Source organism: Podarcis muralis, chromosome 3 (genome assembly GCF_964188315.1).
Source record: "Podarcis muralis chromosome 3, rPodMur119.hap1.1, whole genome shotgun sequence".
Taxonomy (NCBI): Eukaryota; Metazoa; Chordata; class Lepidosauria; order Squamata; family Lacertidae; genus Podarcis; species Podarcis muralis.
In genome coordinates, this window is record NC_135657.1 from 62,234,375 (window position 1) to 62,248,076 (window position 13,702).

The 13,702-nt window shown below is 44.8% G+C and overlaps 1 protein-coding gene across 1 annotated transcript in view; it reads left to right on the top strand.

Moving 5' to 3' along the window:
• Positions 1-13,702, top strand: part of SGK1 (serum/glucocorticoid regulated kinase 1) — a 72,957-nt gene that overhangs the window by 20,121 nt on the left and 39,134 nt on the right. The window contains exon 2 of the mRNA XM_077925971.1: positions 11,658-11,873. Coding sequence (XP_077782097.1) covers positions 11,658-11,873 — 216 coding nt within the window. The remainder of the gene's footprint in view (positions 1-11,657; positions 11,874-13,702) is intronic.

The following is a 13,702-nucleotide window of genomic DNA, read 5'->3' on the forward strand; positions in this document are numbered from 1 at the left end:
AAGAAAAAAGCTTCTATCAGGAGGATATTTTGCTTGTGTCATGTACAATACAGCGTTTGGCACCCGATACCCGTAATGCACACTGAGAGCATCAAAACAGACAGTGATTCTATTGAAAAGCAAGCATTCCGTTGCCTAAGATTGAGTCAACAACCCCACCGCAACCACCACTTGTGCTTGATTTCTTAGTTTATTTATTCATTTGTTTAGACAAGAACCATTTGGGGAACAATGTGAAGGCACTTATGACAAATAAGCAGATCAGTAGGGAGCTTTATAAGTCCCCTGGTACTTAAAGGATGCAGCTCTATATGTTCTACAGTGATATACATGATTCTTCCCTCCTCAACCTTATCTTCACAACAACCCTGTAAGGTAGATTAGTCTGGAAGAGAATTACTGCCCCAAGGTCGTCAGCTGCGCTTCCTGGCAGAGTGGGGACCAGAATCCAAGCTTCCCCAAGGCCACTGAAACACTATGCAACTCTTTCTTTTACTGAAGAGGGACTTCCCAGCACAACAAAACACATGAGTGTACCCCAAATGCACTTCAACCTAGAAACTTCCCTCTTTAAAGTAACTAAGTATAATACAGCGAACGCTTGGGTTGCAAACGTGATCCGTTACGGAGGCACATTCGCAACCCGCAGCATTCGCAACCCACAGTGCTGCATGTGCGCACATGCAGGTCACGATTCAGCGCTTCTGCGCATGCACAAAGCGCAATTTAGTGTTTCTACGCATGCACGAGTGCCGAAACCCGGAAGTAACCTGTTCCAATACTTCCAGGTTCGGAGCGGTGCGCAACCCGAAACAGGCAACCTGAAGGGTCTGTAACCCGAGGTATGACTATATGCTTAATCGCCTCCATATGCTTAGAGGTGCATGATACCTTGGATATAATTCTGACACTCCATTCCCCCCCCCAATGTTTTCATGCATATGGTGTTTCTGGCATTGTGCTGGTTGTATAAGCTGATGTCTCTGCATATGAGGCCTATGGCCCCAATGTGCATGAGTGCAGTGGCTTAAAAAAGAGTGTGGACATGGCACAGGAAGAACAGTCTGTATTTTAGGGAGAGGGGGGAACCCTGCAGCTGTGGAGCCTACACCACCCACCAGCCAAGGGTGGTTAAATACCCTTTGGCAGAAGACCAATGTTCTTCAACGCTGGGTTGGTGGAAGTGGTTGCTTTCCCTCTGATCTAACATGGCATCCTATCTTGATTTAAGAAGACATCACTGCTGCTGCTTTGTCCCTTTGGCATTCTCCTGGGTGTAGCTTTAGGAAAGGTTCAGACATGTACTTCTTATATTTATATCTCACCTTTCTCCAGTGTGCTCATGGCAGCACACATGGTTCTTCCTTGTCCTTTCTCTTTTATCAGAACAATCCTGTGAAGTAGATTGGGCTGAGAGAGAGAGAGAGAGAGGCTCAAGGTCACCCAATGTGTTTTGGGGATGTGAAGCTGAGTCTCCCCACTTCTAGCCTGACAGCCTAACCAACAGGCAGCAAATGTGGTACCCACTGCAGTACCTCCAGATGTTGGGCTACAGCTCCAATAATCCCTAGTCATCACAGTCAACAGTAGGGGTGATGGATGTTGCAGTCCAACAGCATCTGGAGGGTACCACTTTGGCTATCCCTGACTTAACCACTACACCACACTTTCCTTTCCTCTGCTAAAACCAGTGTTGGATTACTGGCCCTGTACACTGAACCTCCCATTCAGCAGAAGCTGTCAGCACTTTCACCAGTGAAAGAAATAGGCTGTGCTGGACTGTGGAACAGGAAAGGGGGTCAAAATAGTTTTGAGAAATGTTGAAATAATTCTGTCTCAAGACCAAAACTGCCACAGTGACCTCTGTCATTTAGTTTCATGCCATTTGCACACTCTTAGATCATTTCAAAGAGTGAACAAAATATTTAGGTGACTCATTTCCCACCTGAAATAATAGGTGCATTAAGCAAAATGACACACTGCGCAGTTTGGAATGAAACAGTAGCTGGTTGTTATCTGGCAAACTTGTTTTCTCACCGTATTACTTTTCCAGTGAGGCAAAACAGAACTAAATACCGAAGTCAAACCAGGGAGCAGCAATATAAACTGCCATTCTGGCATTAATCAGCCTGCTTAATTAACCAACTGTACACAGCTCGGACAATGTATCTTTCATGCGGACAATCTGTTCCAGGGCCATATAAAGTGGATTTCCTGAAGGTTGCCCCTAAGGTTCCTGGGAGATTATTTCCATGGGCTCTGCATACAATGTGCACCTTACATTTGCAAAAGTGGTCCGAGGTGCAATGAGATAATGCTGCAGGAAGGAGAGAGCAGATCAGATGGACTGCAGCTAGACCAGGAGGGGACGAGGAAACATTTGATATTGCTGAGACACAGAATACATGCAAACACATCAGCAGGCCTAGATCTCAAACACAGTATAAGTTACTATCTGGAGGGGGAAATGAATATTCATTCAGGGAAGAGTGGCTGCAGAGTAAGAAGTGGATGATTGAGAGCTTCGGAAAACAAATGGGTTGAGACAAAGAAACATGAAGCAGTGGTGAGACTTTGTCAGCCTGCAATTCAATTTGACACTAGCATTCCAGGGACATCAAGAAAGCAGGATCTCCAGCCTTGATTGACCAAGAAAACAAATTGTTAAGTGGCTATGAACTGGGTGTCAAAGCATCCAGCAGGATTTGCATGTCTGGGAATGTGCCAAGATTCACCCTAATCTGACTTTCTAAAGTGAAAGCTGAGCTTTCGCTTTCATTTCAAAAATAATCTGTTTTGAGAGTCGAGGCCGGCCAAAGTACATTTTGTTTCACTGTTGCAAAAAGAGCACAAATATCTGAGCTGGAGGGAGTTCTTCTGCGGTCAAGGGATGGGACTTTGGAATCTTGCTCAGCCCAGGCACCAAGACTGTGTTCCCTGGAACAGAAGAGCTCTGATCCTCAAAGTCCCAGCCGCCTGCTGGATCCCTGACATAATATTCAGGCTTTGTTGCACATTTTATGACTAGGATCTCGTCCACACTTCCACATGCCATGCCTAGAAAGCTTGGACCCAAGTGGTTTATCCCTTGGACCGCTTCTTTCTGAGCTAAAACTTGTTATTTAGTGATAGATCAGAACAAGTGACAATTTGGGGGGGGGGGAGCTTGAATTGCCAGTTTTCTCCCTAAGCCTGGAGTCAAGACATCTTTAACTGGAGGCAACCATGGAAGAGAGAGAGAGAGAGAGAGATGTGAGCACGCCATGGGAAAACTCTGCTTTCTTCAAAGCCCTGTCCAGATGTTCTCAGGATGCCTTGTAGAAAAGGGGGGGGGGGGGACAGGCCATGCCTGCTCATGATTATTAGCCCAGGCCTTACCCCAGAAGTAGCCAAAAAGCTGCGCTCCAGCTGTCCTTGTATTATACTCCTAACACTCCTCACCATTAGCCACGCTGGCTGGGGCTGATGTCCCAATCTGGAGGGTCCCACATTAGCTACGCCTCCCCTACCTCATAGGCAAGAGTCTATAGCAGAACTTTCCAAACTTCTCATGTTGGTGACACACTTTTTAGACATGCATCATTTCATGACACCGTACAGTGGTACCTCAGGTTAAGTACTTAATTCGTTCCAGAGGTCCATACTTAACCTGAAACTGTTCTTAACCTGAAGCACCACTTTAGCTAATGGGGCCTCCTGCTGCTGCTGTGCCACTGGAGCACAATTTATGTTCTCATTCTGAAGCAAAGTTCTTAACCTGAAGCACTATTTCTGGGTTAGTGGAGTCTGTAACCTGAAGCGTATGTAACCTGAGGTACCACTGGAATTAAGTTTTCCTAGCAAACCAGAGATTGAACTAACCCCTTTCCAGCCCTGGAGGAGTGCACGGAACATTCGCACGACACATGCAGCCAACACACTAACGTGCCTCAACACACAGCTTGGAAAGCTCTGGCCTACATTTTATGAGCATGTGCAGTCTGCAAGGTCTTAGGCTCTTTAAATTTTATTGATGCACTTCCTCTGAACTTATGTATCCCACTTCCGAGTACACACATGTTCTGACAAATGTCTGAACAGTGCTGTTGACTGCCCCTGCCCTCAAATACAATCTTATGCTCCTTTCTCCAAGATGTGTTGTGCATAACATTATTTTTTACACCTTTACATAGCACTCAGTAGTTGTATATGAGGATTCCTCAAGTGCTTTGAGAGGGGGAAACTGCATTGGTTGACCTTTGGAACTCACTGCCACCAATAATAGGATTGCCCAGTAGTGTAACTGAGTTTCAAAAAGGATGAGACAGACTCCTGGAAAGTCAGAATACAATTAAAAATATCTCAGGGACTCCATCATAATGCTTAAGCCTTCGGATACTGCTAATAAATATATAGAATCCAGAAGTCCGGTTAATCTTCTGAAAGGGACTTGCTTAGCAATCCTATGCATGTTTGCTTGGAAATAGGTCATACAGAGTCCAGTAGAGTTTACTCTAAAGTAAGCATGCATAAAGGCAAAGTCAGTGTGCAGCCTTCAGAACATACGCATAGCAATCGCTTTGACTGGCTGATCAATTGTTTTCACTGACAGCAGTTGAAACATTGCAATATTGTTCTCTCATGGGAAACATTGCTTGTGGTTACTGTGAATGAGGTGGATTTATGAATTAAGGCTGACTGAGTTCCCAAGTGTGCTGAACTGACAGATGCCACTGCAAATGCCTGAAAAGCTATATCTGTATGCTGTTATATAACACAAAAAGCTGTGAACGGTGGAAAATAATAATCCTGTAATGACTCACCAAATCTTGCCCAATTGCACATTTGGCATTTTTCTAAGGAATTAACGGGATGCGATATCATGTTTTCAGAAAGTTTTTGTTTAGTAAAAAGCTCCAAGAAGCCTGAGAAAATAGCCCAACATTCTACAAATACATTAATACCTTTTAGCAAAATGAAAGGCCTATTTGCAAAAGGTGTCAATGGCACAGCTGCCTTGGGAGCAAATGAGTGTTTGTGCTTGTCACAATTCCAATGTGGATTAGGATTAATAACCGGCTTCTCTCCAACCCAGCCAGGTTGCAGATCAGATATTTACCTTATAAGCACTCCTCACCTGAACCATATCTGAACTATCTGTACTTGGATCACTTGGCATAGTTCTGGCCTTGCTCTTTTAAAGAAATACATATATATTGTTTCTGGATCTCTGCCCGAACAGTAATGCTTCAAAAACAAATTTTTGGCATGGCAGGATGGCATTGACATCAAACTCAAGAAGTACAAAGTATTTCCAGGGATAGTTTTTCAGCTTGGCGAACTGGGGTTGCAGCTTCCTGAAAGAAAACCCAGAACCAGAGTCCACTCTTTCTCCACTCCCGACACCCGTATATAGTCATCAGTCAATTAGAGGTGTGTGTTGTCTTCTCTGTCTAAAAAGAGAGATGGAAGCACTTCTTTCCAGACTCATTAAAAATGGGAAGACAGGGAAGGAGGGAAAAGGAAAGAGAAAACTCTTCCAAATGGATTAAGAATGGCAAACCAAGAGAGGATGGTTACACCAGGTATGGGGAACTTTCTGGCCCTCCAGATGTTGCTGAACTACAACTGCCATTGTCCCTAGTCATTGGTTGTGCTTGCTGATGGGAGTTGCAGTTCAGCAACATCTGACGGGCCAAAGGTTCCCTACACCTGAAAGAAGGTGAGAGAGCTTTCTGTTGTATGTATTGACCGGATGCAAAAGAGGGCAGGACTCCTACATAGTTGTGTAGAGGAGGGAATTTTCAATCCTACTGCTAAAGGTACAGGAGCTCTGGTCTCTAAAAAGAATCTGGCCACCCTGAATACAAACTGCAAAGGAGGAGGATGGGGAGGAAACCAGAAGTAGTTGGCTCTGTCCACTGCTACCTCTGGTTCCACCTACAATTAGTTGTCCTGCTCCCCACTCCACGAGCTCCAACTAGCACCAGTCACTACTGGCTGAACTTTTCACAGATCCACTTAACTTATGTTTTCAATATGGCATACTGGTTCTACGTCAATGAAATCAGACGTTGCTAGGACTTCCTTAGAGGGAAATGGGTAGCTTATTGCCACCACCGTTATGACTCTCATGAGAGCCAACCCATTATTTTCCAGTTGCCATGTGTCCTCTTTTTCCAGGACATGTCCTCTTTTTCATGGGTAGAGCGATCCATGGTTAAAAGTAGAAGTCGGCAAATGTGCCCTCTTTTTTGCTGTTCAAAACATGGCAACCCTACATCAGAGGACTTCCAGTCGCTGTTTCAGGAGTAAAGTAACAGTATTCTCCCATGTGACCCACAAGCAAAATCAGCTCTTGGCATTGATGCAACAGAGTAAAAAGCCAGTCAGTTCTTTGTCTTTTGAGCTTTTTTCTTCTCCTTCAACATTTGAAATGCTTTGGGACCAATCTCAATATTAAATTATCCACTTTTTCCACTGTGTGTTCCAGTAATAATAGGTGCTTATTTTGCTGAATTGTTTAAAATAACTATAGCACAAGGTAGGGTTCATTTCTAAAAGCTGACGGGGTTGCTAACAAGGATACCAAGCACTCATTATCTCTGCTGACTAAAATGCAAGAGCTTTAAAAGCCTGCTCAGCTTCCAGGAACTTTCTGCCAAATCCAGCCTTCAGTTAATTGACCTCAGGAACTTTTTTTCTGTGGGTTATGGGGTTCATTTGGAGCAGCACACAGGACTGAAACCTAAACTGCTTCTATTAAGCTAACAAACCACATCGGGCTTGGCTGGACACATGTGAACCTGAACCTTGCCTAACCAAACATGATCAAATGGGGTTTAGCTGGTTCCAGCCGTAGAGTAGATGAATTAACATGGGCTGGATGTGATGGACATTTCTGCAGAGTCTTAAGAGCAACAGTAAGTGTTTGTGCTTATTTTCTAAAGTCACCAAGCTTTCCATTCATCTTGGCCTCCTTTAATCTGCCCAGCTGCAATAAAGATGTTCTTGGTCATTTTATTAGGAACACAGGAAGTTGCCTTACAGTGAGTCAGGCCAATGGTCCATCCAGCTCAGTATTGTTTACACTGACAGTGGGACTCTCAGTTTTCAGACAAGGTGACATTCTCAGACCTACTAGGACATGCAAGGCATCAAACCTGGGACCTTCTGCATGGAAAGCAGATGCTTTGCCATTGAGCTATGGCCCTTCATTGCTTCAAGGACTCAACACACCTGCTAAAACTAGTTAACAATTCCACTCCCATCAGAAACCCTAGAAAGCTCCAGCCAGTCAATGTAGACAATACTGAGCTAGATGTACCAATAGTATCACTTGGTATAAGGCAAGTCATTTCTGCCCCTAGGTTTGGCTATAATACTATAGGGGAGTCAGTTGGACACAGGAAATATTTGTAGGGGGTACTTGTCAGGTGTGGAAAGGCTTAAGCCTCCTCCATGGCAGATGTCTCTGTCCACATCTTGTCAGAAGTACAACTGGATCCATTATTTTCACTCTGCTCCCCTGCAGTACTTAAATCATCTTCAGCTTTTGGTAGCAGATCTGCGCTTTAAAAATAAAATAAAATTCAGCAGCAGCACTCAACAGGAAGCGTTGTGGCTGCAAGGCAGCAGCCAGCACCTCTTGTAAGTTGCTAGGCTATTGCTTGGGAGACCAGGTGGTTGAAATCTCTCTTGGATCCAGTGGCTCAATTGTAACAGTAAACACAGAGATGCAAATCCAAGCTGGTCCCTAGAGATTGCAATAATGCTTCCACCCACATACTAGTTAACCACTAAACCTCAGTCATTGCCATTGAATCTGCCACTGTCCACAGCCATTTGACATCCTAGTGGTGCTACAACCACAACTCACTCTCCTGGATGTGCCTACCTGGATGTGGTAGACTCTCTCCCCCACTGGAGTCAGAGAGGTGCCATCTTATATTTCCAAAAAATACAATTCCTGGTGTCAGTTAGAGGTGAGTGACTGGCTGCTGCACTGCTGGAATGGAGGAACTGAATCAAGTGGTGGCAGTGAGGGCCACTAGTGAGGCAAGGTGAAGCAGGTGGCAGGATCCACAGGGGCAGCAGATCTGACCTCCAAGGAATGTATCCCTCACTGCAGCATTCTCCTTGGAGGCCAATCTTCCTCCTCCCCCATTTCACTTCTACAGTGTCTTCTTGATGAATAGAAGGCACTGCGAATCTCTCCCTCTCCTGCTCCTGATGTAGATCTTTATTTCCCCCTTGTTCCTGATGTTCACTCACCCCTTCTTCTCTGGCTGGGGGAGGCACCATGTTGTGGTTCGCCTCAGGGGCCAAGATGTCCTTTGACTATCCCTGGTGGCCCTACAGTAAATGCCTGTTCTGGTGGCCCTTGCCTGGACACATGTGCCCTGTATGCTGTCCAAGGATGCTGGGCCTGACAAAAGCACTGTATTTATTTATAAGAGTTATTTATATCCCTCTTTTCAGCTCTCTGAAGGGCCTCCATGACTGCTTCCATTGCCCACTGGATCACTCATCGCATCCCAGCTTATCCCACTTAGCTAAGGAAGCCAGGAGTTATTCTCTGACTCATCTCATCATAGTTTCCTCATGGTTTTGTAGTAAGCCAGGAACAAAGGGTGTATAGCTGCTGGGCTTAGGGAAGCAGTTATACTGAAGTGAGGAGCTCAAATGTACATTGTCCTGACTTGGCTTAACTTCTGATGGTCAAATTTGAGAAGCTCTAATTCTAAATAATTCACATACTTTTTCTTGACTTGGCTTGACTTCTGATGGTCAAATTTGAGAAGTTCTCATTCTAAATAATTCACATCTTTCTACCGATGCCAAAACCCATAGTGAAAACATATTAAGAGTATGGCTAGTAAATGTTTGCAGGAGAAAGTTTCCACCGGCTTTTGATGCAGATGTAATAAAGTTTAGATCCACTCCATCCATGCAAAACCAAATAGACATAGATACACCTAATGCAGTGTCTTTGATAGCATGACTGAGCTGAAAAAGAAACTGTCTGTTTGTCCAAGAAAATATAATGTTTCTTGTCAAGCCCTGGTAAATAGGTCAAAACACACACTGATGATTTCACATCTATGATGTGCTAAATAATCTCAGGCTATATGATCTTTGGCAAAATGAATGCCATGAAGACCTGCCAAACTAAAATAAGTGAATTAAATTTAAAAATCTTGAAACGAAAAGCTTTTTTTTAATATATATATTTAAAAAAACAGTCTGGCAAAAAACCAAGACTAAAAAGAACAGACCATGTACCCTATTAAGGAATGTGGGAATTATAAAAACAGAAGAAGACAGATCAAAAACACATTTGGTTTTCGCATCATGGAAAAATGATTTCACTCGGCATTTTGCCCTGTGTGTGTGTGAGTGTGTGTGTTTTAAATCTTGTGCTTTGTTGGAAAAGCACAGACATTATATGAATCATGGACCCATCTGCAGGGGTTCTGGACTGTTGAAGGACACAAAAGGATGGAGACCTCAAAGAAACATCAAAGGAGTTACAATTTAAACTAATCAACAGAAACTAGTAGTCCTGGAGAGGGTGAAAGACACAGGCAGAGGAAACATAGGAAAATGACAGGCATATTCCCCCTTCCCCAGAAGATGAGTCTATTTATTTGTTTTTGTGTCCATAGAGAGGTATGTTTGTGTGATTTCCCCACAAACCAACACAACAGCACAAAATTCAGACTTAGCAACTCATCAGAGTCATTGTGTTTGTTTACCTCTGTCCTTGGTTACCAGATGCCAGGCTGCACTCTCACTGCTATGGCAGGAATGATGATTCATGAAACGGTTAATTTCCCCATTCAGAGCACGAGCCTGGATCTAATACAGAACATGCAAACAAACCACCCCAAATTCTATGCTGGGTTACACCACACACAACACAGGAAGCAGCAACAGATCTTTGAGCCATCCTGTGTTACTGTAACTGCAATCATTCAATGCGTTTCTCATTCATCAGCCGAGCAACCCTGTCAGAGAGGGTAAAGTTACTCCCACTTGACAGATACAGTCGACGGTGCACTATGTTCTGTTTTGTTTTTAGTTCAGGGGCTTTTTAAATAGTTGAATGGAGAGGGTCTTCTGAATCAGAAAGATAACAGAAACCTGACTGCTGCTATTTTGGAAGCAGGTTCAGTCACATATGGGCAAATTCAGCTTGCATAGATATAGATCTTGCACAACAAACCCACTTCCCCAAAAGACCCACAGTTGTTTTATGAGAAACAAAGTGTTTCTCTTATTGCATTAATATCCCACCTTTTCCTCCAAGGATATAATGGACTGACTGGGTGCACAGGAATGGTGGGAGGCACCATCCAGGGAACCCCCTCGGAGATTCCCCAGGGGAAGAAGGCACAGAGCCAGGGGATTGGTGATGGGACAGCAATGAGTGGACAGAGGGAAAAGACTGGGAGGAGGAGGTGTTGAAAGCTGAAGAGGTAAAAGGGTTTAGTGAGCAGGAAGAGTCTGTGGCAGGGAGTAGTCCAAAATCAGAGGCAGAAGCAGAGGCTGGACAGGAGTGTGGCCAAGAGGAAAACTGCTGAAGAAGCCAGGGAGTCTCCCCCTCCTGCTGTGACCAGCTCGCCTCCCCCCTGGTCTCCCAGAACACAAAGATTAGTGAAGAGGGCAGAGCAAAGAAAGACAAGATGAAGTTAATAGTAGTAGTAATATTTATACCCCACCCATCTGGCTGGGTTTCCCCAGCCATTCTGGGCATCTCCCAACAGAATATTAAAAACTTCCCTAAACAGGGCTGCCTTCTAAAAGTCAGGTAGTTTTTTATTTCCTTGACATCTGATGGGAGGGAGTTCCACAGGGCAGGTGCCACTACCGAGAAGGCCCTCTGCCTGGTTCCCTGGTTCCTGCTTGGGAAGGATCTGGGGAGAAAAAGACTTAGGGAACTGTGGGAAGGTGAGAACCTTCAGTCTTCTCAACTGCCTCCTTGGGGCAAGGTCTACTGAGAAGAGTTACTGTGCTCATTCAGCCTGAACTTCCCTTGTAAGTTTGTGACTGCCATTTGTTCCTCTGGGGAAAATGAAGCACTGCAACTTTTGATTTATTTGGTAGGGATAAAGCAGATTTGGAGTGAAGGTAACATTGGTTCAAGGGCCTGCAGGTTGCAAAATTCGAATGTGAATGAGATGAGATGTCTTGAAAATGCAATATAGTTTTTAAACTGGAACACCCTATGCGTGGGATCTCAGAACAAAAAGCTACAGCAAAAAGGCAGAGAGGAGACCAAGGATGCAGAACAGGCGTAATCTGACCATCACTGCTGCCAGGGGTGCGCTATCAACAGAATGGGAAGTAATGAGACCATTTAAGATAGCAGTTGAACATAAAAGTTGTTACTCTGTGAGCAGAGTGAGACTAAAATGTTTTGAACTCGTTTAACACTTGCAGTATGTCTATTCTTAATGCATGAAGTTTCTGTAGTGTTCTGGGTAGGGTGGATTTGTGCATTCTCCCTCAAACAGACTTTCAGACTGTTTTTTTAATATAGATCTTTTCTTCTGAGCCCAGTCCAAATGTTAGTCATCGCCATCTGATTATCCACATGTGCTTTGCATTAAACAGCCTGTGTCAGAAAATCCGCAGGGCAGATGTTAAACGGAGGATTTGTTTTATGTTTACAGGTACGAAGATGGATTAAGAGCCCTATGGTGAGCATGGAAAAACATCAGGCCAGCAGCCTCAAATACCCGGGGTCCACTGTGATGCATATACCTCAAGGGGAGCCTGACATTGAGGCTCCGTTATGTCAGATGTGCTTCAGTGATCACGCTTTTCCAAGAGGGATTGTCCCACAGGACACAGAATCTTGTTCCTGGGAAGACCACAGAAGCTGCAAAGTAAGCAAGATTCTTCCTCGCTTCTCACGCCACGTGCAGCTCTCCGCTGTGATAAGAACATATTACGCCTAGCTTTCTATGGGGAAAGGGCTGCAATTCATACATTCAAGGGTGAAATGGGGGTCCCTCTGAAGTGGTATGAGCTATAAGAGATGTGAGCTAAAAGCCCCATCTAGCTTGCTTTTGTGCACGTGTTGACTTTGCACAGACGCAGGGGGCTGTTAGGTGAGTGGAAAACAGCTAGTACAACCCATCTTGCCCTTCCCTCCTCCCTCCTTTGTATCACCCCTGATTTGATTCAAGGGGGTTGGGAGCCCACCTGAACAGTGGAGGCTGTGCCCTGTGGAGCTGCAGTGACAAGGAGGAAATCACTTGGAATCAGGCCAAGGGATCTTGCTCCAGTAGCAGCTCCACTTGTGCAAGATCCCTCCGCTCAACGTTTGACAGTTCCCTCTTTCCACAGAAAACCCATGTGACAGAGCCTTCACTATTTGGAGCCTTCTTCTGGGGAGGGTTTTTTGGGGGGAGGCTTGAGTCTTCAGGAGAATGAGGAACAGGAAGATTGGTTGAGCAAGTTGCCTTCCATCTGCACAATGTAAGAACCTAAGGGCCCTACTGAGTCAGGTCAACTGGAAGTCCACAAGGAGGACCTGAGTGGTCCAGAGCTCTCCTCACTTATGACTTGCAGCAACTGGTATACAGTGGTACCTCGGGTTAAGTACTTAATTCATTCTGGAGGTCCATTCTTAACCTGAAACTGTTCTTAACCTGAAGCACCACTTTAGCTAATGGGGCCTCCTGCTGCTGCCACGCCACCATAGCCCGATTTCTGTTCTTATCCTGAAGCAAAGTTCTTAACCTGAAGCACTATTTCTGGGTTAGCAGAGTGTGTAACCTGAAGCGTATGTAACCTGAAGCATCTGCAACCCGAGGTACCACTGTACAGAGGCATACGACTTGAGAGTGGAGGGAGAACACCATGACTAGTAGCTATTGATATCTGTATCTCTTCCATGGATTTGTCTAATAAGAACATTGACTATACAACGCATGCTGCCGAGCTCCATGCAATGCCCTCTGTATCACCATCCATTATCGAAATAGTAAGTGTAGAACACTGTCCATTTGTTGGATTAGTTTGGAAGGGATCATACTTCAGTGGTAGAGTACTTATCTGTCATAGAGAAGACCTTGTGTTCAATCCCTAGCATCAGTAGCAGCCAGTGCAGTGGATCAGAGCCCTCTTGAAGCCAATGTCCGTACAGCTTAGCTGGACTGGGCAGGGCAGTGGTAAGGTCAAGGCTCCTCTGACACAGCAGTGGCATTGTCCTTGGCTGATGTGAATAGTGTCTGAGGTCCAGGAGAGCTGCTGCCAGGCAGAGTAGACAATACTGAACTGGATTGACAAATATCATGACCTGGTTTAAGGCAGCTTCCAATGTTTCTAATGGAGAGAACTGAAGACGCCCATCACCCACTCTTATTTTGTTGCTTCCATGGGGTCATTTTCCTGGCAATTTTGTCGTATGTCATGGGGCCTTATGGCAATCCTCCATCATAGACAGTTGTGCCCCCTGTGTTTGGCAGAGCCAGCCAAATGGTTTCCATCATAAAACTGGTCTAAATATTCAGAAAAAGCATATGGCACAGGCAGCCCTCACAGCACCATTAATTGTTAACACTGACTTGGTGAACTGACTGGGAGTGCTTGATTGATAGTAAGGTCCTGCTGGAGGCCATTGGAAGACCCACTTTCCCATGTGCTTATTTATTATATTTATATATTGCCTTTCCTCCAAGGAGCAAAAGGCAATGTACATAGTGACAGA